Below are 27055 nucleotides of genomic sequence, written 5' to 3'. Positions count from 1 at the left end.
CACGATGCATCTCTCAGATGACGACGATGACTTCATTATATTAGCCCCCAAATTTTTCGAGGGGGACGATGCTTTTTGACCAATGACCACACAGCGTTGGATATTTTTATTAACTCATTAATCACTCTTCACGAATCTTGAAGCTCCCCAAGGAGTATGTAAGCCGTTAATTAATTTTTTTTAATGATAAAATTATTATTATTTTTCTCTCGGTTTCACCTTCCACGAACTAACCTCCGGCAGTAGCTACTAAGATTCTTCCATACGATCTCATCACCGACTCGATTCCTAAACACCGTACCTCCGGTTTTACGTCTAAAACCTTCACACCTGGCTATATTCCATATCCTCATAAAGTATATTAAGATTTTATTTAGGATAACAAATCAATTCTAAACCTTTTTAACTGGAATGAACTATCTTTAGATTTATTTATTAAATAGGATTTAATTTACTGTAGTTATAACAAAAATATTAAATTAATTAATATATTATTTCTGAGTAAAAATGCGATAAAAACTTAAAAAATATTGATCAATTTAATGTTTTTGTTATGACTATAGGTTGTTAGACCTAACTTGGTAAATAAGTTTGAGGTAAATCTATTTTTTTAAAAAAAATAATTTAAAATTAAGTCTATTTTCGAGAAAACAATAGCCACTAAGTCCCGAGGGCATTCTCGGAAATCGAAATTCTCAGATAATTCCCATATACCCCCGTCACATCTTTAAAAATGTCAACCGTCCCCCCCTTCTTTCTATCTTCATCTCCTGAGAGAGAGAGAGAGAGAGAACCATGTCTCCATCCCTGGTTGCCTCCACCGCCGCCCTCCTACTCCTCCTCGCCCTCTCGTTGGATCTCGTTGCCTCCGCCACGCCGGTGAACGGACTGGCCAACGACATCCTCCCCAAGTACGGGCTTCCAAGAGGCCTCCTCCCCGATGTCGTGAAGAGCTACTCGCTCTCCGACGACGGCGAGTTCGAGATCGAGCTCGAATCCCCGTGCTACGTCCAGTTCTCCCACTTGGTCTACTACGAGAAGGTCGTTAAGGGAAAGCTCTCTTACGGAGCCATCTCTAACCTATCAGGGATCCAAGCTAAGAAATTGTTCCTTTGGGTTTCTATTTCCGGAATCGTGGCTCACCCAGACGCAGGGACGATTGAATTCCAAGTCGGGTTCATCTCGGAATCGCTCTCGGAGAAGGAGTTCGAGACCATTCCGGTCTGCAAGGCCAAGGCGGCGTATCGCGGGGCGGCTGGGATGCTATCGGAAATCGGGATTCTGCCAATTTCTGAGGTGAGTTTTGCGATTATTCTGTTTGAAATTTTTGGGGTAAAAACTAGATTTTGGTTGTGATAGGTGCTTCGATCGTCTTTCTGGGTTTATAGGAAGGAATAGGAAACTGCTATTTTTTCATACGCTTAAGATGATGGCTCGGGTGGTGGAAGTGATTGAATTTGGTACCCACTTTGACATAAAAAGAGTAGATGAAACTTAATCCCGAAGAAAGGAAGATCCTTTTGTCTGGGTTGGGGGCTTGGTATTGAATATTTATCTTTGAGAAAGTTGTTTGAACACCAAATTATATATATAAGACAGTCACTGTGATGCGAATCTTAGAGAAAATTTGACACTTATTAGTTAGAATAGCGGGCTATGACAACTATGGTAAGGACCTTAAACAAGATTTGAAAGGATGGTGTTGTGCTTGTTAATCTTGCTATGAAGTATGAGCATCTATAATTGGCATTGAAGACTTATCTGAGTCAACTTATTAATGATGCCAATCCTACTGCAGTCAAGTGGGAACTGCAAATCGCCAGTCTATTTTATTCCAGGAAAATTATATGCATTAATTGATTAATCAATCCTATATATGTTTTTTGTATGACAATATTTTGTCCTTTTTCAGGCTTGAGAAGGAATCTTTGTTACTATCTCCATTACACGGAGGAATGCAACTATGTACTTAATACGGTCGCAAATAACTTGCCAGACTCTGATGAAGATGGCATTGGCATCCATGTACAATTGTGGTTGTAAAACTGTTATTAATAGAGATTCCAAGTGTTGTGTTTGTGTCGAATTTTCTCATAGCTCAAATCATATCATAACATATCTCTTAATTATTAATAATTATTCATAAAAATAAATTTACAGCCTTGTGTAGCTGTTGCATTCATCATAGTTGGTAGCCTTGTTCTAAAAAAACACAGGTGCTTAGATCATGAGCAAGAAAAGTCCGCCGCATTTATGGAGGTTTAATTTGTCTCAATAGATTAGTCTCTTGAGATCGGTTGGTGTATCCACCAAACGGACTAAATCACTCAAACGAGATAATTTAATCTTTATTATAGACTTAATAGTCAATGCCCCAGTCTGAGAGTAAAATAATAGGAGTTGGGCTTAAGATGGTTCAATAGCAGCATCTTTTATATCTGCAACCAAACAGCTCTTAAGAGTCAGAGATCCCATGGCTCTGGCTAAACTTACTTCAAAATCACTGCATGAAGAGATTCCATTTTCCTCTCATTTTTTTTCATCTGCCACTAGTTAATTTTCTTCTTTTCACTAGTATGTACAAGTATCCCCCTTGCCCTGTTTCTGAGGCTCAATGAGTACAAACAATAGCTGAGAATGCTTGCTGAATAGATAGATACATAGACATTTTTCCAAGAAAGTATTGATGAAATCACCCACATGATAAGTCCAAGTTTACACGAATAGAACATTTGAAAATTGTAAGCACTAAAGGCCTAATTGATGAACGTCACTGTAACATGATCAACATCCATACACTATTCTGCTTGTGATTTTTGGAGTAACTGATAAGATCATCCGTATGCTTCTCCTGGGTCTCCTTGTTGGCATAAATATTTCCCCAATCCTTTGGCATTGCGTGCTAACGTCTTCCCTTCTTCTTCCATCGTGACAAATCTTATCACCTTCGCCACCGCCTCCCCGACCCGCCGTCGATGATCATGGCGAGGCGGTGGGTCGGGGAGAAGCCGGAGTCGTCCTTCGAGTGCGCGCGGTAGGCGACCGACGTGGGGAACTGGATCCACTCCGGCGGCCGCGTGAAATCCTCCGGCGACGTCCGAAGCAGTGGCTCTCCGTAGCCGTCCATCAGGACCGACGGCGGGCCTAAGAACGCGAGGCTCGAAGCCGGCGGGATGCAGAAGTGCGCGCACCGCACGCTGGCCGCCGCAGCGGCGGCCGGTAGCCAGTGCTTAGCGTAGTCGCAGACGATCCAATCATGCTTTCTATTTTTAGCAGAACTATCTACGAGATAGCCGTGGACGCGGCTCGCGAGGCCGTCGAGGGCCTTGATGAGTTACTAGTTCTTCTCCGGGGGGATGTCGTTGGTGGACTCGGCGTCCTCCAGCAAGCCATGCACGTGCGGGAGGGAGAAGGGGACGAATTCTATGCGTTGGGATAGATCTGATGGGATCTTGGGGAGTCTTTGGATGCTTCTTGGGGTGGCGATGAAGGAGATGTGGTGTCCTCGCTTGGCTAACGACTTGGAGAGCTCCAGGAAGGGGATCATGTGGCCGAATGGCAACCACGGGAACACGTCGAATGGTTTGCATAGCGGAGAGATTGGTTTGCAAAGGGAAAGCAGAGCTCTGAAGTTAGAACGAAAGAGATATCTGTCTCTCTATCTGTCTGTCCGTCCGTCTCTCTGTCTGTCTAGCTACTTGGTAATATGTGGAAGACTGGGCAACTAAGTTGCTTTCTTCTCGTTCTGAGTAATGAATAAATAGAAGGTTAAACATAGGAATTAATTTGTTTGCTTTGGCAGATCAAACACCATTAATTATTCAAAAAACATATGCATTCTTAATCCTTCACAAGGAGCTATATATATATATATATATATATATATATATACTCATTCCCACATGAACACCACTGGGCTCTTCACTTGATGCTCCATGTTCTCCCATATGATAAATCCATACTCCTCACATTTGTCATTCCCTTTCATCACCACTTTACTCTTAAACTCCACCTCATAACTTCTTATCTCATTTACCCCCTTAAACTCCAATAGATCCGGCTTCACCCTCACCTCCACCTTCTCAGGCATGGGATTTACAATTCTAACCTTGTAAATCTCCGGTAGCTCATAGACCTTCTTCAAAGTTCTCTTCAATACTTTAGTACTCGTTCGATTGTTAAATATCACCACAAAGGAAGGGTAGTTTATTCCGGCGACGCCGCCTTGGATCTCCGAGCACGTCGTTGGGCCGCCGACGATCTTGAGCCGCTGCTCATCCGTGTAGTTCAAAGCACATAGGAAGTCGATGTAGTCTTGGACGCCGGCGTCGTAGACGAGACCAGGGTCGCGGGCCGTCGGCGGGTTGATGTGTCCGGCGCCGACCGCGAACGGCGTCGCGGGCTGGGAATTCTCGTTGGCAATGATCGGACGGTAGTTGTTGTCCAGCGTCGCCGCCGTCGTCATGATGGCCGAGCGCACCATTGCCGGCGTCCACGTCGGGTGGGCCCCCCTGAGAGCCGCAGCGAGGCCGGCTACGTGTGGACACGCCATCGACGTGCCGGAGATGATGTTGAACGCCGACCGCCTCGGGTCTTCGTAATTGTCCTTGTAGAGCGGCGACTCCGGCGGCCACGCCGCGAGGATGTTCATCCCAGGGGCGATCACGTCCGGCTTCAGGATCTCCGGCGAGGCCTGGCTCGGGCCCCGCGAGGAGAACCCCGCCACCGTCGGCGCACGGGTCTCGCCGATGACGGTCCTCCGGTACCGGAGCTCCAACATCGCCACCGGCTTCCCTGCCGACGAATTCAAGTACTTCCTGATATCCCCCTCCGCCGCGTAACTGACGGCGACCGCAGGGAGCGTAAATCTCTGCACGATTATCCCTTCACCGTCCCGCGGCAAGTTCACGGCGATCAGCCCCGCGGCGCCCGCCTCCTCCACGTCCAAGCCGGTCCCGACGGAGGCGTCGTTGCAAATTACTATTTTGCCCATGACCGTAGCCGGCACCAACAGATCTGGATAGCAGAGTCCTACGTAAACGAGCTCTATCATCTCGCTTTGGTTGACTTCCTGGAAGTAAAGCGACTGCCCGAGGAGAACCTTCCCGTTCCCAAGAACGACGCGAGCCGGGAAACTCCGGTCAATCGTCCCCGCGCCGACCGTAGCTACCCATGGTGCGGAATTGGTGACGGTCCCCGCGTACGGGCCGCTGTTTCCGGCGGAGCACGTGACGAAGATTCCGGCGCGGGCGGCGGCGAACGTGCCGACGGCGACGGGGTCGGAGTCGTACAGGTCCTGGCCGAATGGGGAGCCAATGGAGAGGGAGAGGACGTCGACGCCGTCGCGGACGGCGTTGTCGATCGCGGCAAGGATGTCGGACTTGTAGCAGCCGACGGTGCTCCAGCAGGCCTTGTACATCGCCAGCCGCGCCCTCGGGGCAAGACCCCGCGCGGTGCCGTTGGCGAACCCGAAGAAGTCGGCGTCGGGGACTACGCCGCCGCCGGCCGTCGAGGACGTGTGAGTGCCGTGGCCGTTCTTGTCTCGCGGGGATAAGTACTCGTTGACGTCGTCCACGAAGAGCAGGCCACTCGCCAGCATCCCGGCGGCGAAGTATCTGTGTGTTAATCGGTGGTAATTCAATGTTTATTCTAAATTCGAAGTCCATATAATCACGTAATTACATCGACTAGTACTACACCCTACATATGTATAAAACGTCTTTTTGTAAATCATCAACTATTCTTTTGGCCTTATTCCAAAAGATCTTATTCTGACTTACTTGTAAATTAACTATCTTTATAGTTATCTTTATCTTCGTAGAAAGGGTTGCATGACTTGCATCTCTTTAGTTTATACAACCAAAGATTGAGTACGTTTTACAAGTATTCCTGAGAAGTGAAACCATGATTTGTGGATGTATGAAGGTCTTTTGCCAATAAGGCTAAAAGTGTAGGTGGCGATGTGCAAATAATCTCACTACACAATAAATACAATTTCTAATTATACTTAATTCCATTAAGCAAGTGGTGAATAGAATTAACCTTGCGCCGACAAGCTTGTTATTGCATAATAAGCTCGCGTTGAAGCGAGTCCCATCCACGCACTGGCCTCTCCACGTAGCACGCACCGGCGGCAGCCCGACGTCGTCAAAGCTTCTACTCTCCGGCCAAATGCCGGTGTCGACAAGGCCGATAACAACATCTTGGCCAGAGTTGGATTCCGGCCAGAGGCCGAAGTCGGTGTTAAGGCCAAGGAAGTCGGGAGACCTCGTAGTAAGTGGCTGGATGGTTCGATCCTCGTAAACGCCGATCACTCCGGTGATCGTCGAAATCGTTTGAGCTTCTGGAGGGGTCAGCGTCACGGCGAAGCCATGAAGGACGGTTTCGTACGTGTAAAAGATGCGTTTGACTGCGGCGGCTGTCGAGGTGGTGCGTGTTTTTATGGGGAGGAGGGATTGGATTATGGAAGCGTACCATTGAGTTTGGGAGGTGAATTGGGATGGCCTAGTGAGGTTGTCAGTTTGGATGATGTAAGAAGTAGAAGTAACAGTAGTAGCAGTGTTCGTTTTACTGGGTAATTTTGCATGAGTTGTGACCAATGGAGTAGAGAGTAGAAGGAAGGATAAGGAGAGGAAGGAAGTGAAGTGGACGAGAGTGCTGAGAGGAACCATCTTTGCTTTGATTGATGGAAGAATGGAGGATTATTTTTGGGTTCTTTATAGAGCTTTTGAGGTGAGTTTGTTTGAAGGTATAGTGTGCTGGTGAAGATTGAAGAAGTGGAAGAGATGCAAATAGAATGAGATGAGCTTGCTGTTTTCTATTAGGAGATGAGATTTTGTTCTTCAAGCTTCGCAGTTTTGAAATGTTGGGCCTTTACAATTGAAGAGGTTTTGGAGATGGAATCTGGTTATTATAATTGTGCATCTGACTTGGAATGGGAGAAGTTATTTTGGTGAAGAAACTAATCAGGCCTGGAGATGGAAGGTTGGCAAATGAAGATGCTCGAAGATAGTTTAACATTCTAGTTTGAAGGAATACAGAGGGACCTATTACCATCTTTCGTCAAATAGAAGAGAAGCAAAGCCATGAGCATAGTTCTATTTGTTAATTGTTACTTACTTGCCTTTGCCTCTTTATTTGGAGGAAGGCATGTGGTTGATGTGAGATTTTGCATTCATGTCTCCAAGTTTTGTAATCAATAACACTTATGATGTACTTAATTATGCGTTCCATAGTTATTTCAGCAATGCAAAAGTGAAAACAAGCTGATACCGTGAAAAGGAATGGATCGAAAGGATAGCAGCTAAAACTATTGATTCTGATTTCCACATCTTAAAAGCATGTACAAGCAAAGGTCGGAATAATTTTGCGATATATGTTTACCTTTACAAACGCAATAAATGATTGAATAAAATTTAGTAGGCACAGTTCCTTGCACAAGAATTATTTGAAACATCATCAAGACACGAGTTAAGGCCTTCCTTTTGAACTTGAGAATTGCCACCTGAAGTGTTATGGTCATCATAATTCTTAATTTACAGGATTTAGAGACAGATACATAATGAAGTTATTCCAACTTGCACCTTTTGTGTCAATAGTCCTAACTGTCTGGCCTTTGATTCTGAGATCTGCAACCGTCTATAAATGATTACAAATAATCTCCATGATGATTTGTTGATGACAGAGAACTGTGGGGTTATAGAGAGCAGAAGACAGGTCGGGAGAGGTTAGATTAAGGTCGTTTGCCCGTTCATCTGCAAATAATCAATACATTAGGCTGTTAATCTCAAGCAATTCTAGCATCTAAATAGTGTAAGCAAGTAGAAGAAGAAACGTACACTCAAGATGCCCTATGCTGGAGCTATACTAGAAGGGGTTCCATTAAAGGTCTTGAATGAGTGTCAGGAAGGTCCATAGTATACGTCACAGCTGCCGAAAGAAGTGCACAACCTGCAGGAACCAGTCCCAGACCATATCGTGTAACTGAATGGCTGGTTGCAAAGCTATGGTTACTCCTGACATCTGGAGATCCTGCATTAGAAGTTGAATACGGAATTAAAAAGTTAATTGCCACAAAAGCAGTTAATGTTTCAAGAGTTCTGTAAGTTATAACATACATAAAAAATCGAAGAGTCATTTCAAAAATAGTATAGATATATGTGCAACATCACAGAAGGTGCTATAAGATGAATCAAACAATCATAAGCTCAAGATGCCGGAGTCTTTGACATATTTCTTTGCGGAGTCTTGGAAAAATTTCTTAAAGATAACAACAATGTACTAGCATGTAATATGGTTGACCAATTATACAAAAAATAAATATGAATACTGGCTTCCTATAAAAGTGAATAAGAACCACAAAGAGATAGGTGCTACATCCCAGAAATTTGTTACAACATGAAATATAGAGCTGGCCAAACACTAACAGCCGTGCAACATGCCAAGTGCCATTGCAGTGCACGCCACAGTGAGTACCATGCAGACAAAACAGGGCATATCAAAACATTGTGTAGAACATATAGTGAACTTCTTAAAATTGAACTGATGTCCAACCTTATGAAGCATGGACACTTTAAATAGTATGTTGTGGTCATGTCCGACACTCGTTGTACACTTGTTGGACACATGTTGAACACTTTTATGAAGTATTCGATATTTAAGAAATTATAGAATAAAATCAGACACTCCTTAGACATTCTTAAGACACTTTTATTATATGCTACAGAAGTTTATAATAGAAATTATCTATTGCAGGAATTTCCTGCATATGCTATAGAAATATAACTTAAAAATCATAAGTTAGTGTATCTAAGAAAATTAATATTAATACAAATTACTGTAAAATCACATATTCGCCTATGCCATCCATTGTAGTTAAATAATGATAGTTGTTTATTCTCGTAATATTGTATTGTATTGTCACATATTAGCATAAGATTTTTGACTTTGTGATATTGTGCACATTTTGTTTTTCTCTCATGAATAATGTATGCATACATTTGTATTTAATTTGCAAGTTTAGAAACATATTTCTTTAATCGTATCAATAATATATATAATAGTTTTATTCATTTATTCCACTGTGTCCTAAACATATCGTGTCCTATTTTTTCAAAATTTATCATATCTCTGTGTCAATATCCGTGTCTTGTATACATGTCTGTCCTTCTTAGTGTCCCACAAAGCACGTGCTCCTTGGCAATTGGAATAAGGTGATAAGAATTACCTTGGTAAGATTCAAGTGCATACAATGCTATCCCACAGGACAATTTGTCCATAAAACTCAGTGATCCATACACAAATGCACAACCATTAAGATCTTCGCCAACAAGTATGCTTTCCATGCTGATTCCTGTGACCTGTGTTGTAAATAAATTCAGCTTCAAAGGAGAACATTAAATATGTATATCAATATATGTACTATTGCAAATCAGAAGGTACTATAGAGATTGCAGATATGCTAGATCAACTGGTCTTCAACAAATAGACCATTTTCTTATGTAAACATGAAAAGATATATATGGAAAGTGACGAATGATACATGAAAAGATATCTTCCTCAAAAGCCCAATTATGAACCAGAGTCTAATCGCACAAAAGCTTAAAAGGCAAAACTCTAATGCTACAAGAATAACATTATAATATAGGGAAATGTAAAAGCGATGAGGCTATGGTGGTTTAGTGATAATGCTTGAAGATCAAGCTAAAATCTCAATCCAAACATAACAACAGATTAAATCCTTCACAATCGTATATGCGATTTTAAAATTACAGTTGATAATTCGGATCAAAAGATCTCCCTGTAATATTTTAAGAATTTGTTCATCATTACTCAAGTAGTACAGATGGAAATTCAGTGAATCTGAATGTTATGACTTCAGCATGGTTCAATATAATATTGGATTTTCTTCACCAATACAAATGATTTTTCTTCAGTTTTCTAGCATGATTTCATTTATTTCATTTCACGGAATTACGGCTGTAACTTGCTAGGTGGTTCATATTCTCAACTCTCATTAAGGACATAAATTTTAGTTGCATTTCAGCAAATAGCACTTTTCAAGTAGACTATTTTACATGAAGTTCTATTATTTTGTAAGAACAATTCAGTTTGAACCTACCGTCATTAGTGCATTAGCAGCACCAATAGTTATTGACAAAACATACATAAGGTTGTGCATATTGCTTGGAAGAAGAAAAATTCCGGCACCAGAAAACATCCACAGAATTGATCCAGCTGTAAAGAAAGTCTTAAGGCGCCAACTAGTCCATCTTATCTCCTACATACAGGTAAAGGTTAGACTGTTAACTAATGCAAAGCTAGCCACTCGAGAATAAAACAAATCTCTCAACAACAAAGTTATTAAGAAGGACCTGAAGAATGACAGAAACTACGAAGCTGCAAATGTAGATAATGGCAGGTACCTGAAAAATATTATGAATTAGTATCTCACTGAAGAATGTCATGCCTCTTCATTCCAATAAAGAATCTTACAAGGACCACTACATATTGATCCATTATACACCTTTATTACTAGAGAGAGAGAGAGAGAGAGAGAGAGAGAGAGAGAGTTAAAATAGCAGCTGACATAATAGTGTGCAACCAATTATATTCCACCAAGATTAAAGATCCATTCAACATAATCTGAAGATTTAATACCCAAGAACCAAATAATGTGTTTATGCAAGGTCTCTTACATATACATCAATGGGATATAAGGTAACGTACCAACTACCAACTACCAACAACCCTAGTAACAGGATAACAAACTTTGCAGATTTAACATTCTGATCGCAACTGTTGTAATAATTTACTTGTAATTTAGAGTTTTAAGTTTCAACAAATATGACCACCTTCAAACTCTAGATTTACATCAAAAGATTCTATTGAACTTTTAAAACTATCTGCCAATTAGTTGCCAAGGAGGTACACCAGCAGCTTATTTGAAATCTAACTAAAAGCATTTCAATGCACAACTGAGTTGCAACTGCTCATGTAGAGGATATAACATCAACAACAGTAAGCCCCTAGTCCAACCATTTGGAGTCCCCTAGTGTCCAGAATTTTTTTGTTGAAAAGTAAGTCCTTACTTATTCTTCTATTAGAAAGTTAAAAAGACTGATGCTGTCATCATTTTCAACAAATTCATGTTCTTCCAATTATCTGACCAACAAAATCATAGAGATTTAAAACTGTTAATGTAATCATCATAAAATTTATATGCTTACCGAGGCCTTTGAAGTTTGATTCATCTCCAAGTCATTAATAACATAGAAGGCAAGAAGTGCCTAATCAAAATAAAGATATTGTTAGTCTCTTTCAAGCTATTCAGTTGAATAAATTGGTTCAAATTGCCATCAGGTTTTATAGTAATTCCAAAAGAAAACAAAAGAACATAAAAATTTGAGAACCTTCAAAACACATACAAGTAGAATGCAATTATACAACTATAAGAAAAATATTTCATGGATAAAAATAAAGAAAATACCTGCGAAACATTAGTAACTAATCTTGTAAGTGTGTAGACTAGTGCCACTTGATAATACAAAACCTTCCTAAACCAGTGAGCCCATGAAATTCGACCACTATTCTTGTGTTGAATTTGCTTCTTTAACCTACAGGACAATAATAACGAAAAATTAGAAAGAGAACAAATCATAAATGAAAACAAAACCTATAGATGTGCATATGGAATATTAGCTTACTCTGGTTCTTTTGTTCCAATTAGAAAGATGCTGACAAAACAGCAACCCATAAAAATTGACGAGTATGCAATCCACCGATACTGATCAAGTTTGACACAATATAAGTGTAATGAACATATGATACCTAACAATATGCTAAAAGCCAAAAACAAACAAACAATAACCAATTTGGAGCTCATGGTTGGGAGATATAAAGTTACCTGAACTATTATGTCCACAGATTGCATGGTGTTATATACACTAAATACAGCTAAAGCAACAGCATATAGGCTCAGATTGGCCACCTGAAATAACCATCAGATTGAGAAAATAAGATCTTATACTTTGTACATAGGACATTATGATAAAATGGAGACATGAAAATTATCAGCAGATTCTGACCATTGTAAATGCATTACGACAGCTTGCAAGCGCAACTCTGCTTGTTGGATTCAAAGTGATACAATTTACCATCGACCTTTAGAAAAACATAAAGCACATCCAAGTGATGAAAACAGTCAGAGATAAAGAAAATTTAGTAACCATTAAGGAGAGACAACTTTACATGTGTGAGACTTGGGTAACTGCCCAACCCACATTGAAAATGGCTGCAAATGTGCTGTATCCTATTGTCTCCAGCATAGATGAATCAGACTTCAAAACTTTACATGGCAGGCAGCCCCCAAAAACAGATGAGAAGGAAATTGCAACTAAAATAGATCCACCAGCATGCCATAGTTTGAAATGTCCAAACCGGTCTATCTGATATTAAAAATGTATTTCTCAGGGAAGTATTGTCAGAACCAGAAAATTAAAAAAAAATAAAAGGGGTTGAGAGAGAAGGGTGCACGTGCTCTGCACGTGCAGCCCCTCCCCTCTCCCTCTCCAGCACGCATCGAGGCGCAGAGAGAGAGAAATCACGCCTAATCCGGATCGGATTAGGTCTAGATTTCTCTTCTAATCTATAAATTAAATCCTAATCTCTTCTCTCTCTCTGTTTAATGATCTCAGCCCTCTCCTCTCTCTTTTCTTCCTCCTTCACCGACAGAGTCACGCCGTGGAATCGACCTGTTGGAGCGTCGTCGGAGCCAGCGGAGACCACCACGTGACTCCCCCGTAAGCCCTCTCTCATCCCTCAAAGTTAATTTAAGAATAATAGGGTTTAGTGAAAATACCTAATTTGGGGGTTTTCGACTTCGTCGGCAAATCTGGCCGGCCGGCGGCTTCGAGTCGCAGCCGCTACCTCTGGAAGCGCCTTGCCGTTGGCCTCGTGCCGTGGGCAGTCACCGTTGGAGCCCTCGTGGCTCCAGTCGCCGTCGATCATAGGATCGACCACCGTTCGCGGGTTTTCCCCCACCTCGCGAGGACGGCGGCACCGAATGAGTATTGGGGAGCTGAGAATGCGCCGGCGAACCTTCGCCGCGGCGGCCGCCGGCGTCTTCTTCTTCTTCTTTCTCTTTCTCTCTCTCTCTCTCTCTCTCTCTCTCTGGTTTGGAGAAGACAGACTCGGGCAACCCGAGTCTGGCTTTCTCCCATTAAGTATTTGGATTCAGGTCGGGTTGGATCCGAATCCAAGGGACCCGACCCGAACCATTAATTTGGTGGGTTGCGGGTTAGCTCGAGCCCAATTCAATTAATCTGGTGGGCTGCAGGTTAGCCCGAGCCCAATTCAATTAATTCGGCTGGGCCTCGGCCCAATCCGATTTAGTTGATTTCTTTTGGATTGGGCCGGGCCAGCAGCCCAGCCCAATCCAATGAGTAATTTTAAATCCATTTTAGTTATTTTTGGTTTTTAAATTTTAAAAATATTATTATTATTCAAATTAAAAATTTGAATATTATTTATTATTTAAGGTGGTGAATTCTAATACGTGAGCTAGAGATTTGAGGTTTCGGTTGTCTTGCCTAAGTTCATGTGAGTGGGTTCACTCACATGTTTATTTTATTGTATTTCGTATCTTTATCAAACCATGTAAATTTTCTGTGTGCAATTTATTTATTTCACCCTTATGTGTAAAAATTAAATTGTTATAATTTCTGTGTGCAAATCTATTTATTTCATCAGTACGTGCAAAAATTTAATTGTTTTATTTTCTGTGTGCATTTAATTATTATATTCAGTGCATCACCATACTTCGTGCAAATATTAAAATTTGTGAAAAGAAAAAATGAGACTAGTATTGATACGACTTAGAGAACAGTCTCGGTATAAATCGTTTGCGATTTTCCGTTGTGACTCAAGTCTATCTGAAAGTCCAGGGGAAAGTCCTAAATTAGATTACTACGGTGACTTTCTTAAGTAACTCTGGCGGGGTTAGGGAACAGTCCTAGGAAGAATGAGAAAATTTCCTAGGTGACTAACTTCTCTCAACGGTTAGAGGAAAAGACAGAGTGTGTTAATCACAGGGTGATACCCTCTAATGACCATAACCGGATCAACTATGAAGAAAAGTCTCGAGCGTCATCTCGAGGTGACTTCTAGTTGATGTGGATCCACAGGGTTTAGACCCATTGAGACATATAACAGTATAAATATCAAAAAGATGTTAATATGTTGAAAACGTGCAAGGTTACAAGTTGTGACATCTCTCTATTGTTATCATTGTTATTATTTAGAGAGCATGCCTATTGCATATTGTGATGGATATTGTTGCTTTTAGTTTAATTTATTCAGCATTAACATGATTTAAAATTTATTTGGTTTTCGAGTGGATTCCACTCACTGAGCTATAGTTGTTGGCTCATGGGTTCTATTGTTTTTTTTGTATTTGTTTATTTATTTCAGGTAATAGTCAGCGGGGCAACTGAGCGAGATGTACCCGGACTCCATCTCCACTTAGGATTCACCTATTTACCTTTCCGCTCTTTTGATTTTATGCTTTAGATTAGATGTTTTATTTATTTAGTTTAGAGACTCAAAAACATTAACATTGTATTTTATTTTAATTTATTTTTATTACAATTAGTTATAAAATTTAATAAAGTATGTTCTCATTTTATTAATATATTAGAGAGTATTAATAAGGCTTCGTGCATCTCAAACATATTGAGATGCATGGCTGGTCATGATTCCTATTTTAGGTCGTGACAAGTATATTGTAAAGCATAAGATAACCAATATTTATAGACCAAGATAACTGTCCATTTAGAAATAAACTTTGAGAATAGGATCTTAACCTTTTTTTATGAAGTACAAAAAGTAACAGCATAATAGTAACCACATTTATGTTTTTTCTACATCTCAAACTTATTTCTTCCATACTATACATTAAGTTACTGTGCATATATACATACATATATATATATATATATGTAATTGCATATCTGATTCACGTCCATATTCATAAATAGATATTGTTAACTTATTAAAAGTCAAAGATTTTCCCAGATCTGAATAGGTGTTTGAATTTTTAACTTACCAGCTCTCCAGCAAAAACCGTTGTGACAGCATCAGCAGTTTGACCAGCAAGCATCACAACAGCGGCATCCCTACAAGAGTAAATAACGAAGTAAAAGTAATAGAGTTGTTAAACAGTATATGCAGAACCTAAAGTTGCAATTATGAGAAGTGTGAGGATTTTTTTTTCAGGACGTCAAAGAGTCAAAGAGTACTAGGCCTATGACACCAAATTAGATAACTAAGGTAGTGCACAAGGATCCTGCCAATGTGGGGTTTGGGGTGGGTAATAGGTTGGGAACCTTACTCCCACTGCAAAGAGATAAGACTTACTATCACATAATCATATCACTAATAACACTGAAGAAAAATAAATAAGCCATTAGTTGACTGGGTTTTCTTAAAAACTAGGAAATCAATACTCAGCCAAATGTAAAGTTTAATGAAAGAAGAATACAATGAAAATTTTCCCTAGAAAGAAACAGAAAGAAGGAGATTCCTTTCACTGAGAGAACTTACTAAAAGATAATGATCTAAATTTAGAACTTTTAAGTCTTAACATTCCCAAGTAGAAGGTTGTGATAAAAATTCAATCATATCAACAGTTCCAAATTACTATGACAGAGAGGGATGTGGGGATCATGTATTACATTCTCTCTTTACTTTCTTAATTTCTAATTTTCTATAGATATCATAATGACATTGATATTAATTTTGCACGCTTTGTATTGAACTAGTCTGCAAATCATATGGATAAATCAAAATACTGTAGAAGCTTCATTTTCTTAGTTATTATAAATTTCAAAAACCTTTTAATTCTTTGAGTTGTCATGTTGAGCTTAAACAAAATTTATACTTTTCCATCTTCTATAGATCAGATTTATGATGACTTCTAGATCTTCAAACTTCCCACAAGAGACAAAGCTATTGTAGACACTGATTTGAATGAAAAAAAAAGGAGAAAGTCTATACAGAAAAGTGCTATGACAAATATCAAGTAAAGAAAAGAAAACAGAAAAATAAAATTCTATAGTAAACAAGGAAAAGCAACTGCATGAAAACATACCTTGGACTAAGTCCTATATCTGTCAAGAACAATAACAAATATGTAAACCAACAAGCTGATGTAATATCATTCAGCATGTGACCAGAACCATAGGAAAGTATTGACAGTCTCCCCAATGGCTCAGCATTTCGTTGTGCTTCAATTAAGGACTCATCACAATTTACATTAACCATGCTGCAAATATGAGATTAAAAATCAATATTCCTGGAAATACCTCTTACTCATCCATCACCTGCATAATGACATTAAAGATTATTCGAAAGTGCAACATAATAATATGAATCCACAAAAAAGATTGCTTTCATGGGATAAGCTTCACGAGTGAACTTCTACACAAACACAAAGTAGAAGGTGCTTTCTAACAGTTCTTTACGCTTTACTTCCTGTAACAAAATGTTCTGCCTAGCTGATGAATCCAAATGCATTTCACATATCAAATCCTGTGAGGCGTCTAAAAGGGCAAGTTATACAGTTAAAGAACCCTAAGGATTCCTAAGATTCTAAGATCCTTTATTGCACACTGTTCCATAATTTCCATCAAGAGAGTTATTAAACATCAACCATTCTAAAGCTAATACATAACCTAGGGGTTGCAATGTCACAGTTCATTCGGAATATACTGAGACTCTATCTGCAGTAGATACTTGTCTATTTTGCATAGCACCAGAGGAGAGCATGATGATTTTGAGTCAAAACCCTCATCTAAGACCAATAAAAAGCCAGCTAAACATAGCAAGAATCAAACAAGAGGGAAAACAGCATCAAGGGCATCAATTAAAAAGCCATGCAAGGGAAACCCATTTCGCCAAGCCTCAAAAGGATTCTAAAAGTACAAGCACCCATGAGATGCAAAATTCAATTACTTCCCAAATACACAGCTAAGAACTCCTAAACTACAAGAGACCGCAATAAATTTACCTTCAAATTACGAAATAAATGAAGCCAACCAAAGAGCAGTTAAGGTTCTTCAATCAAACAGTATCTACCACAGAGCAAGTTCAATCGTTGCAAGGACAAGGAGGAGACGGACAACGATGGAGACTAGCGAGAGAAAGGGAGGAAGAGCAAGTAACGAAATGGGAGGTGCAATAAGCGTTACGTCAGAGTGCACGCCATCTGTTTGAACCTTTGCCACAATTAAAGGGGAAAATATCCCAATTGGACGCCAGGGGCGGTTTAGGATCACAAGGTATGGGGGGGTGGGAAATTTTCTTATATAGCTTCGCCCTGTTCCAAGTTTGGGACAATTTTGTCGCTTTCCTTCCATCTTTTAATATAAAAGAAGGGTCTCAAGAAGAGGAAAGGTTCTCTTTTTTCCAATTAAAAAAAAAGGGTTCATATAGACGAATGGTTGATAATGATATATTTCCCACTTTATTGACGTGTACTCAGCTTTATATATTAAATTAAGAAAACAAATATAATTAAATTATAAAAGTACCCTTTATCGTCTTATCTATAAGAAATCTTAAGCTAATTAAGGTAATAATTATTTGTCGCCTTATGATGCTGTGTGTAGTGAAGAATGAGTCTTCCAATGAGCAATGACGTTGTGACCTGACACGTGCTCTTAAACGGCCGATTTCACGCTTGGTGGCGTAGATTTGGTCTGAAAGCAACGTCTTGCATTTCTTGGATCCCACATTAACGGAAGCATCCATCGTCTACTTAATGAGTTAGAAAGAAGAAGGAAATTTGTCGTAAGTTTGTAATCCTACCGCATTTCTAAATCAAAACTGGTACTTTACATGGAATTGAATTATTGAGTGGAATGCTTAGATCCCACACACTTTATATGTGATAATTGATCAATAGTTGAGGAAATTATAGTCAACAGTTTTATTACAGGCTACAGCATCCAAAGATGAAGTTCCTCTCTCTCTCTCTCTCTCTCTCTCTCTCTCTCTCTCTCTCTCTCTCTCTCTCTCTCTCTCTCTCTCTCTCTCTCTCTCTCTTTATCTGTATATTTATATATATTCTCTTTTAACTCTTTTTCATAGCTTTTTTTATTATTATTTTGAGGAAAAATTTCCTAACCTAAATATTATCCCAGAATTCTAGATCATTCCGTTTTTAAGTTGAAGCTAACTTGAACATAACGTCAATTATTTAACAAGTCAGACAATGAAAACTGACTTGGACGATCATGTACAAAGTCTTCGCCCCTCTCTGCAGTCAAAGGCAATAAAAGTAGACTGAAGAGTAATTGAGCGTAGCAAAACAATAGTAAGACAGAAGATAAACCATTAGGAACATTTTCTTGGAATCTAGTGAAAAATACTTCATCGATTACAGTTGATAAGATTTGACACCATTCCTTTTTTTCCTCCCATTCCCCAGTATCTTGTTTTATGGTTAAAACTCCCAGAATATACAAGAACTCACAAAGGGGAGCTTAACAATAATCTGATTAGGGTTGCAAAGAAGGTGACTTGAGAAGGAAACCTTTTCCATCTCACCCCATGAAAAACTAGTCTGCGTAAGAAGTCACAAAAATAGAGGGAAGTGAAAGACAGGCTGTGAGATTATCCCATGAAAAAATTAGCAGTCAGTCAAGTCCACCACTTACAATCCACCATAACATTTCTATCTATAATTCAGCCAGATCGCTACTGACAGTCAGGAACTGATAAAGAGAGATAACTGAATGAGGCAAATATGGGGGGAAGGGACAATCGCCCACTACATTTTATCTCGGAAAGTGTGAAACCCCATTAGAATTGTATTTCAGGACAAAAGGGTAAATAGATATAAGCTGTTTTGAATTTTGAGACCATGGGATTAATCAGTCCCAAGCACTGGTCACCCCCTGACCACCATAGCCACCACTGTATCCTGATGGCGCCCCGTATCCACCACCTCCATAGCCTCCGCCCCCACCTCCACCATAGTAATCTCCACCTCCACCTCCACCTCCCCTGCTGAAGGAGTTATCTCGTCGGAAGTCACGACCACCAAAGCGAGCACCACCACCTGATCGACGGTTCCTACCACCACCACCATAGGAAGAACGAGCAGCATACCGTGCCAGCCATGCGGGTACTTCTTGGTTTGACTCCTGCATGAGCTCAGACAATGGCCTTGCAAGAGACGAATTGTTCTCATTGAAGAAGGCAGTTGCCAGACCAGACTTTCCAGCTCGTCCTGTCCTTCCGATACGATGAACATAGTCATCTATGTCATTGGGGAGATCAAAATTGACAACATGTGCCACATGTGGGATGTCAAGCCCGCGTGCTGCAACATCAGTTGCCACAAGGATTGGAGTTGCTCCACTTTTGAAGGATCTCAATGCATGTTCTCTTTCCTGCATGATATAAACAAGAATGTCCAAAAAAACGGCCCATTAACCAACAACCTGGAAACAAACACTAATGATCAACCAAACTAAATCTACCAAAAAGTTGATAAAATGGGCAGGCAGAATCATTGAGATAATCTAGCAGGGTTAAAAGGAGATGTCACCAGCTATTATGATATGGAATGAATTACCTCCACTGCTGTTCTAGAATTGATTCAATGGATGGTAATTAAAGCAGTGGCAAGAAACAATGTCAGGTTATAGAAATTTCTATCCTGTGATATCTGTTTTCCTATCCCATCTTCCATTGTTCATCAATCTTTAATATACAAAATCTACTATAGGCTGTTTTGGCACCAATATGTAAAGGTGGGCATCACAATGACCAGATTACAAGAGTTTTAACCATGTAGCCTTCTGCAGCTGATGGAAAAATAATACAATTTTAGTATTTTTCATACATATGGTTTATCCACATTAGATATCCTCCTTATCATTATAAGAAACTGAAGAAACCAGCAGACTGGACAATATAAATAAAACTTCAAAATAGAAAAACTATATGTATATAAGACTTTTGTTTAGCATAGAACTTGGCAACAAAATATAATGAAAGGAATACCAAATATGAGATGGGTGAGAGAAGTGAAAAAAAAAGAAGAGGAATCTGTCAGTTCACACTTTCACAATATTCATCATTACGCAGGTCTCTCCAGCTTTGCCCTATCTACATAGGTCAGCATCATAACTCAACCTCCTCCATACAAGAAAAATCTTATATTGTCTAAGCCATGTCCAGAATTTGCACTCCAGTCTTATTAAAGGCGCGAATGATTATGAAGAATAAAAAACACATCTATGAATTGCACAAAAGAGTATCTAATCTGATATATATGATATGTATGTTGAAGTGCCCAATCTTCTTAGCTTTTTCATTTATCCAGTAACCAATAGAGAATCCTGCTGAAAGGAACTCCATTCTAAATTTCTAACCACTTGGTAACAAAGGCAGCTCCACACAGACATGACATGAAACTCTAGAAGATAGCACCAAAGTACATAAAAGATAAAGTTCATGATAAGTAATTTCATTCATGCATTACAAGAAAAGCAAGTTACATCAAGGAATTATTGAGTCTCACAGGTAAAATGAACTGGTTTCAAATGAAAAGCAGATCTAATATTAATGCTTTAAATTATCTAATGACTAAAAATGCCAAAATAGAGGAGTGAAACTAAATTATACAACAAAATGCAACAACCCAATAATATGATATGATTAAAAGCTTCACTTATGTATGTAGATATAAATATGATAAGATATAGAGGAGTGAAACTAAATTATACAACAAAATAGAGGAGTGAAACTAAATTATACAACAAAATGCAACAACCCAATAATATGATATGATTAAAAGCTTCACCTATGTATGTAAATATAAATATGACAAGATATATGAAGTGCAAGAGATATTTATAACACTAACACAGTTATAATGACAACAAATATGGTGATAGATCACGACTCTCCTACCTGTTGTGTTCTATCTCCATGAATTGTAGTGGCGGGAAAGCCACTAGTACATAACCAGTGCTCCAATGCATCTGCACCTCTTTTTGTCTCAACAAAGACCAAAGTCAAAGCTTGCTACAATGATAAAACTAATCAGTATCAGTATAAGCAGATAAAATACGTTATAAAAAAAATAACAAGAAATTTGAAACTTGAACAAACAACACGCAGCACCTTTCCTGTATGGAGAGGAAAAGGCTAATGAAACAATAAATAATATGCATGAAGAGGATATTACCCTCCCATGAGCACCATTAGCTCTCTGGGCATGAAGAAGATCCATAAGGTGGCTCCGTTTGTCTGCCTCAAGGACAAACTCAACCCTCTGGACAATCAAATCAGTACTAGAACCAACCCTTCCAACAGCAAGAAAGATGTAGTTGGCAAGGAAATCAGAAGCCAACCGCTGCATGAGAAATATATTAATAATTGTCAGACAAATGATATGTTAGAAAGCTTGCCAAAACTAAGCAGGAGGCAAAGAGGAGGAAACATTTACTAAACTCTATTGCATGGACACAAATTGCTTCTGACCGGATTTATCCTAGTGAAGTATTCTGGAGAAGATAAGAGTACAAAATCATAGTGTAAACAACTAAAAAAATATGCCTGGTGATATTTTGAGTTCAAAAGAAAATGATCTATGGATTCTATGTTCCACATGATTCCCAAATTGTATTCATCTAACAATTAGTGAACATTTCACTATTTAAGTTTGCTTAATTCATCTAACAACATCACCACTATCATCATATTAACAAATATGCATCATAAGATCTAAATCTTCTCTGATTGAATTAACTCACAAACCAATTTTTATCTTTTACTATTTCAAATTTATCCACAACTTTTAAACTCTATTGAGTTTCAAAACATTAACTCTCCAAGCCAATTCAGATTTAAATGTTGAGAGGTGAGCTTGTTCAAAGGATCTTCGTCTTATGAGTTAAAAGTGTAAAACGAGTTTCTAAGGTGTCCAACACATATCCAAGATATCCTTAATCTTTTAGTTAGAAGAATATACCAAGAAAAGAGTCAAAAGACTCATACAGAAGAAGAAAAGAAATAATGCAGAAACCCAGGCAGCAAAATTATATATATATATATATATATCAACAAGGCTTTTGTACAATATATATATATATATATATATATATATATATATATATATATTGTATTATCATGTTTCACGTCATGCACCAAAGGTTTACTGACAGTATCAATGGTGTGGCACTGAAAAAAAAAAGCTGTTCTCAAATATGCATACAACAATTATAAACATTTCCTCCATCTAGGTTTGATTTCTGTCTCCCTCTCTACTGAACAGTCAACTAATAATTTTCAGAAACAATATTCATAACATCAACATAGCCTATGTGCCCAATTTGCTATTGACTACAACTGTCTCCTTACTTGCATCAGCTATATTCTGAATAATATAAAAAAAGGTCATCATATCTTTCATCATTAGTGTACTAAGCCATAAATGACCGAATATAACATAATAACCATCACAGTAGTAGGAGCATCTTTGGGCATGCTCAAGAAAAGTACCATCACAGTTTTCTGAGCAAAATATACAAATGACCCCCAAAATCAATAAAAGTTGAATTTACCTTTCAAAAAAGTCGAAGACAATGAGGAAGACTTCTCCCAAAGTATAGTAGCTTTTGGCAAGTGCTTGCTCAAACAATACTTTAGAATTAGTTCTATCAAACTTACTTCTATAAACAGAAAACGGAAAGGAGAAAAGCCCCCAAATACAAAAAAAAAAAAAAAAAAAAAAAAACATATCCTAAGCTACTGTTTTACTTAAATTTACAACATACATATGCCCTACTACAGGCAGTATGTACTATCACATTTTAAGCAATCTCATCTCAGACTCATTCATAATGCATTGTATACTCCCATATCCTACCAATCTATCCAAGACTAAAGGCGAATCCCAAGCCAAACTGTACAGTCTAATAAAGCAAAATCTCAATGGACATTAGTCCTTTGAAAACAACATATTCAAACCTGAACCACCACCAAAAAAGAAGAATTATAACTAGATACAACTGATTTGCATTTAACTGAACCATATGTACAGCCATAATAATAGGAATTAGGTAGCTAATGGGTTTTCCAAGTCGCCACCAGAACACCAATGACCGGCTAAAAATATTCAGAACTACAAAACCAATTTAAATATCAGAGAATTTAATAATACATAACTATGAAATGAATTTGGTTCGAATGAAGACTATTGACAGGGATAAAATCTAAAGACTACATATTCTCTAGCAACTGTCAAAACTAAAAAGGTAGTCTTTGCTGAGTGTTTGACATACTGACAATCAGAAAGTATAAAAGGCATCTGATTAGTAACAGACACTAAAGAGAAAATTAGTAGTGCTAATAGAACAAGAAAGAAAAACAAAAGAACCTGTATCTCTTTGGGAAATGTGGCACTAAACAGCATGGTTTGCCTTCCACCTCGTGGCGGCATGTCCATCTGTTCAACAATTTTACGAATCTGTGGCTCAAAACCCATATCAAGCATTCTATCAGCCTCATCAAGAGCTAAATATCTAATCATCTGCAATGAAACTCTAGCTCTCTCTAGCAAATCCACCAAACGACCCGGAGTTGCCACAAGAATCTCAACGCCTCTTTCCAGTTCCCGTAACTGAAAATATTCATGGAAGTTAATCAGAAATACAGTATAAAACAGTACACTGAAAATACAATACGAAAGACCAATCCTCACTTAGTGACTAACAGGAATCTGATACCAAACCAAACTAATAGGATACCAAAAATGCAGGAAAGATTCCATAATGATATCACTTAAGAAACTGTCGCATACCTAATCAATCAAAAAGTGCATCAAACATTTGAAAAATAACCCATTACAACAATGAACTCACGTGATGCTGAACATGCGAAAGGACAAAATCTCAAGATGATTTTCAGGTCACCTGAATTCTGTAGCATGTGTTGATATCAAACTGGTGTTGATGAAGGTGGAAGAGTCTAAAGCAAACTAAATAAAGAAAGCACTTGAAAATGGCTATACAATGTGAGATAGTGCAGTTCATCTAGATCTAATTAATTCTACATATTTATTGTGATTCTAATTAATTCTCTAACTAATAAAGCTAAATTATAAGGCCCCTTTTTCTTTGAGATAAAAGGAAAAAAAAAATCTAGGATAGTTATTCTGGGTTCTTACTCCTAAAATTGTACCTCGGATATTTTAATATGTACTTGCAATATAGAACAATGGTGTAATAATTATCTTTGATATGATATAAAATTGAAATAAAGTATAAATTAAGTCAAATACCCTTGATTTGACATATAAATTTAAATTAAAATGTTCTCATTATTTATAGGTATGCAATGAGATAGGTAGATGGTAGGAGAGAGGAAAAAAGATTTTTAAAATATTTTGTCAAATCAGGAGCAAAATTATAATTGGGCTTATGTGTGGAATAATTCAAATAATGCTTCTAATCTAGAGTAGGAATAGGGATAATTTGATGTGTACTTTCTAATCTAGAATAGGGAAAAAGAAGATAATCCTAAAACAAACAGTGGACTAACACAATTGATATCTGATAAGGAATAGAGGGGGCAAACAAATTCAGCAAACTAGGTCAATCAAAATAAAGCTTCCAGGACACAATGATACACTATTATTTAATTATGTATAAATCAAAAGGAAAGTTATTAGTATCATAGAAAGTTGTGGAAGTGAAATGTGTTCTACAAGAACATAAGCTGCAGATGCAAAAAGGAAATTTTCCAAAGTATAGATAAAGAGAAAAGCTCCTCCATTAACATCTACACATAAAGTACAAACAGCCCTTTAAGCAAGCTTTATAGAAAGGGTTAAGATAGCAGAGCAGACACATAGTCAGAAGCTACTTAGACAATCTAAAAATTAAACTTCATAAAAGCATCATATGACATGCCAAATAACTAAAAATCATGGAGTAGTGTTAACAATCAAATGGAAACAAAACAAGACAAGAAATGTAATAAGAACCTGCTGATTAATTGGGGCTCCTCCATATGCAACAACCACCCTGACACCAGTTTGATATGCAAATTTTCTTGCTTCCTCATGTATCTAGGGTGCAAAATATACACGAGCACAATGAGAAGAGAAAGAAGTAAGAATTGCTAAAATATTTCCCTACTGATATTAACAATAAAGAAGCAACACAACAACAACAAAAAATACATTTCAAATTAGAACATACTTGCACTGAGAGCTCCCGAGTAGGAGACAAAATCAAGGCAAGAGGGAATACTGCCCTTGCACCCCTTGGCCTCTGCGGTGGCTCCCCCCTCATGATCCCACTAATGATAGGGAAGCAAAAGGCTGCCGTCTTGCCTGATCCTGTCTGAGCACAGGCCATCAGGTCCCGACCAGCTAGGGAGATCGGGATCGCATGACGCTGTACTGGTGTTGGCTTCACATATTTGCAGCGGCGTATGTTTTCATTCAATGCATCTCCTAAATCAATCTCAGCAAACGTGTTCACCGGTGGGGGTACATTATCCCCACTTGTCTCCACCGGGATGTCCTCATACGCATCAAAATTGATCCCGGAGTTCTCCTGGTCATCAAATGCAACCTCTGGAGTATCATCGTCATTTGCGAAAGGATTCGCCTCACGTTCCCTACGGTCCCAGCCACCTGTTCTCGAGGACCAACCGCCCTTTCCGCCACCATAGCCACCACCGCCAAAACTGGGGCGACCCACATCACGGACCGGGCTACCACCCCAGCGAGACCCACCAACGGCACCAGCATATCCAGACGAACGTGCAGCACCAGAAGACACGTCGACAGGCAAAGGAGCAGACTGCTCGGAGGGTGCCGGTCGGTGTCGGAGATGAGGAGGAACGTAACTACTGCGAGTTGGACGTGGAGCGGCAGCAGCTGCGGAATTGTTGGCAGAACCGCCGGTTGCGGACGCCGAGCTCTCGGCGTTCGCAACTGAATCAGCCCATGAACTTCGCATAATTTGCCCGAAATTACCTAAACCCTAGCTCAGTCTCTTCAACGCAATATAAAATCCACTTCAGATCTAAGCAGGCCGCAGAACAGGTGATCAAAACCCTAAATCTGCCTTGCTGCGAAAACCAAGACATAAACAAGAATCACGACTAACTTCCAATAATCAAATGAAAATGCAGTAAAATTCGAGACTTTAGCGCATATACCGCCCTAAAAAAACCCAAACGGACGCAGAAAAGAGCAAAAAAAATCCAAGAAAAAAGTTCAAATAAATCAAATCTAAGAAAGAAAAATCGATCTAAAGGAATGAGGATTGCATTTAGATAGAAACCTAGACAACGAGAAAAATATGAGAAACCCTCAGACGAGAGAGCGAGAGAGGGAGAGAGGGAGAGAGAGAGAGAGAGACCAAAATATCTTGCCGTCTAACCTTTTTAGACTCCAACGCGATATCTTCTATTGGTCGTCGCCTTTTATTGCTGGACTTGAAAAAAGAGATGTATACGCTCGTTAGCTCGTAGCAATCGAAAGGACACTAACACTACTGTTTTGAAATGTAGTAGAAACGAAATGGAATTTGGACTTCGGAGCATATACGGATACTAGGGCTGACGTCACTGCCAGAGAACTTTCTTTGCTGTCCTAGTCTCGCAATTACTATGCAAATATTTTTTAAAACAGAAAAATAAATAAAACTCAATAAGATGCCCCAGAATATTATTAATTATTTAGGCTACAGATTCATAGGTTAATTATATTTTGGTTTCGGTGTACCAATTGAGCCTTGAGATTTTCTATCTAGGAGGGGTAACATTGCAATTATACGTTTGACGTGTCCCATTAACTTGTTATGTGTTAACACCTTTTATTCTACACATAGGAAAACTCATAATAATCATCAACAGCATTTAGAACTCATATTAAATGCATTATCGTAGTAAAGACAACTGCAATCATTATACGATGCTTCACGATTAAATGAACAAGAAGCACGGAAAGACATCAGACAAATGA

At 38.9% G+C, this 27055-nt stretch overlaps 5 protein-coding genes across 10 annotated transcripts; 1 reads left to right on the top strand and 4 right to left on the bottom strand.

Moving 5' to 3' along the window:
• The first annotated feature begins 744 nt into the window (after positions 1-744).
• Positions 745-2086, top strand: LOC140763007 (uncharacterized). Its single transcript, XM_073101027.1, has 2 exons — positions 745-1296; positions 1913-2086. The coding sequence occupies exons 1-2, from the start codon at positions 796-798 to the stop codon at positions 1916-1918; spliced, it is 507 nt and encodes a 168-aa protein (XP_072957128.1). The 5' UTR covers positions 745-795; the 3' UTR covers positions 1919-2086.
• Positions 2087-3414: 1328 nt separating this feature from the next.
• On the bottom strand, positions 3415-5836 carry LOC140763006 (subtilisin-like protease SBT1.8). The gene has a single exon (XM_073101026.1). The coding sequence runs from the start codon at positions 5597-5599 to the stop codon at positions 3893-3895; it is 1707 nt and encodes a 568-aa protein (XP_072957127.1). The 5' UTR covers positions 5600-5836; the 3' UTR covers positions 3415-3892.
• A 41-nt stretch (positions 5837-5877) lies between these two features.
• LOC140762116 (subtilisin-like protease SBT3) lies at positions 5878-6671 on the bottom strand. The gene is made up of 2 exons (XM_073099733.1): positions 6043-6671; positions 5878-5977 (listed from the first exon to the last, which is right to left on the bottom strand). Exons 1-2 carry the CDS (start codon positions 6669-6671, stop codon positions 5878-5880), a joined length of 729 nt encoding a protein of 242 aa, XP_072955834.1.
• Positions 6672-7297: 626 nt separating this feature from the next.
• Positions 7298-17321, bottom strand: LOC140762209 (uncharacterized). Of its 4 annotated transcripts, XR_012104707.1 has the most exons (15): positions 17066-17320; positions 16148-16379; positions 15104-15173; positions 12250-12446; positions 12087-12162; positions 11906-11989; positions 11706-11785; positions 11489-11615; positions 11229-11288; positions 10374-10424; positions 10121-10279; positions 9227-9359; positions 7839-8031; positions 7584-7754; positions 7298-7504 (listed from the first exon to the last, which is right to left on the bottom strand). XR_012104707.1 is itself a non-coding variant. In XM_073099852.1 (14 exons), exons 2-13 carry the CDS (start codon positions 16318-16320, stop codon positions 7862-7864), a joined length of 1380 nt encoding a protein of 459 aa, XP_072955953.1. In that variant the 5' UTR covers position 16321; positions 17066-17321; the 3' UTR covers positions 7298-7754; positions 7839-7861. The 4 variants fall into 4 exon arrangements, 3 of the variants coding, with proteins under 3 accessions (XP_072955953.1, XP_072955951.1, XP_072955954.1); XM_073099852.1 differs by having other exon boundaries at positions 7298-7754; positions 16148-16321; positions 17066-17321; XM_073099850.1 differs by having other exon boundaries at positions 7298-7754.
• Positions 17322-18643: 1322 nt separating this feature from the next.
• Positions 18644-26526, bottom strand: LOC140763121 (DEAD-box ATP-dependent RNA helicase 37-like). Of its 3 annotated transcripts, none has more exons than XM_073101182.1 (7): positions 26472-26526; positions 25278-26157; positions 25061-25144; positions 23453-23695; positions 21260-21427; positions 20983-21096; positions 18644-19454 (listed from the first exon to the last, which is right to left on the bottom strand). In XM_073101182.1, the coding sequence occupies exons 2-7, from the start codon at positions 26043-26045 to the stop codon at positions 18933-18935; spliced, it is 1899 nt and encodes a 632-aa protein (XP_072957283.1). In that variant the 5' UTR covers positions 26046-26157; positions 26472-26526; the 3' UTR covers positions 18644-18932. The 3 variants fall into 3 exon arrangements, with proteins under 3 accessions (XP_072957283.1, XP_072957281.1, XP_072957282.1); XM_073101180.1 differs by having other exon boundaries at positions 26451-26520; XM_073101181.1 differs by lacking the exon at positions 26472-26526 and adding an exon at positions 26373-26464.
• Positions 26527-27055: the final 529 nt, after the last annotated feature.

This window comes from Typha angustifolia, chromosome 7 (genome assembly GCF_048772165.1).
Source record: "Typha angustifolia cultivar Huaian chromosome 7, ASM4877216v1, whole genome shotgun sequence".
NCBI classification, from domain to species: domain Eukaryota; kingdom Viridiplantae; phylum Streptophyta; class Magnoliopsida; order Poales; family Typhaceae; genus Typha; species Typha angustifolia.
This window is presented reverse-complemented; position numbering and strand designations above follow the sequence as displayed.

What these genes read in the sequence shown, in the direction of transcription:
- LOC140763007 (XM_073101027.1), top strand. Translation starts at nt 796, where the DNA reads ATGTCTCCATCCCTGGTTGCCTCCACCGCCGCCCTCCTACTCCTCCTC.
- LOC140763006 (XM_073101026.1), bottom strand. Translation starts at nt 5,599, where the DNA reads ATGCTGGCGAGTGGCCTGCTCTTCGTGGACGACGTCAACGAGTACTTA.
- LOC140762116 (XM_073099733.1), bottom strand. Translation starts at nt 6,671, where the DNA reads ATGGTTCCTCTCAGCACTCTCGTCCACTTCACTTCCTTCCTCTCCTTA. An exon ending in AACAAGCTTGTCGGCGCAAG is followed by an intron (nt 5,978 to 6,042) that starts GTTAATTCTATT and finishes TTTATTGTGTAG; the next exon opens with TGAGATTATTTGCACATCGC.
- LOC140762209 (XM_073099852.1), bottom strand. Translation starts at nt 16,320, where the DNA reads ATGGTTAATGTAAATTGTGATGAGTCCTTAATTGAAGCACAACGAAAT. An exon ending in CGGTTTTTGCTGGAGAGCTG is followed by an intron (nt 12,447 to 15,103) that starts GTAAGTTAAAAA and finishes TTTTAATATCAG; the next exon opens with ATAGACCGGTTTGGACATTT. An exon ending in CTGCTAATGCACTAATGACG is followed by an intron (nt 9,360 to 10,120) that starts GTAGGTTCAAAC and finishes TTTACAACACAG; the next exon opens with GTCACAGGAATCAGCATGGA.
- LOC140763121 (XM_073101182.1), bottom strand. Translation starts at nt 26,045, where the DNA reads ATGCGAAGTTCATGGGCTGATTCAGTTGCGAACGCCGAGAGCTCGGCG. An exon ending in CATTTCCCAAAGAGATACAG is followed by an intron (nt 21,428 to 23,452) that starts GTTCTTTTGTTT and finishes TTTCTCATGCAG; the next exon opens with CGGTTGGCTTCTGATTTCCT. An exon ending in CTAATGGTGCTCATGGGAGG is followed by an intron (nt 21,097 to 21,259) that starts GTAATATCCTCT and finishes TTATCATTGTAG; the next exon opens with CAAGCTTTGACTTTGGTCTT.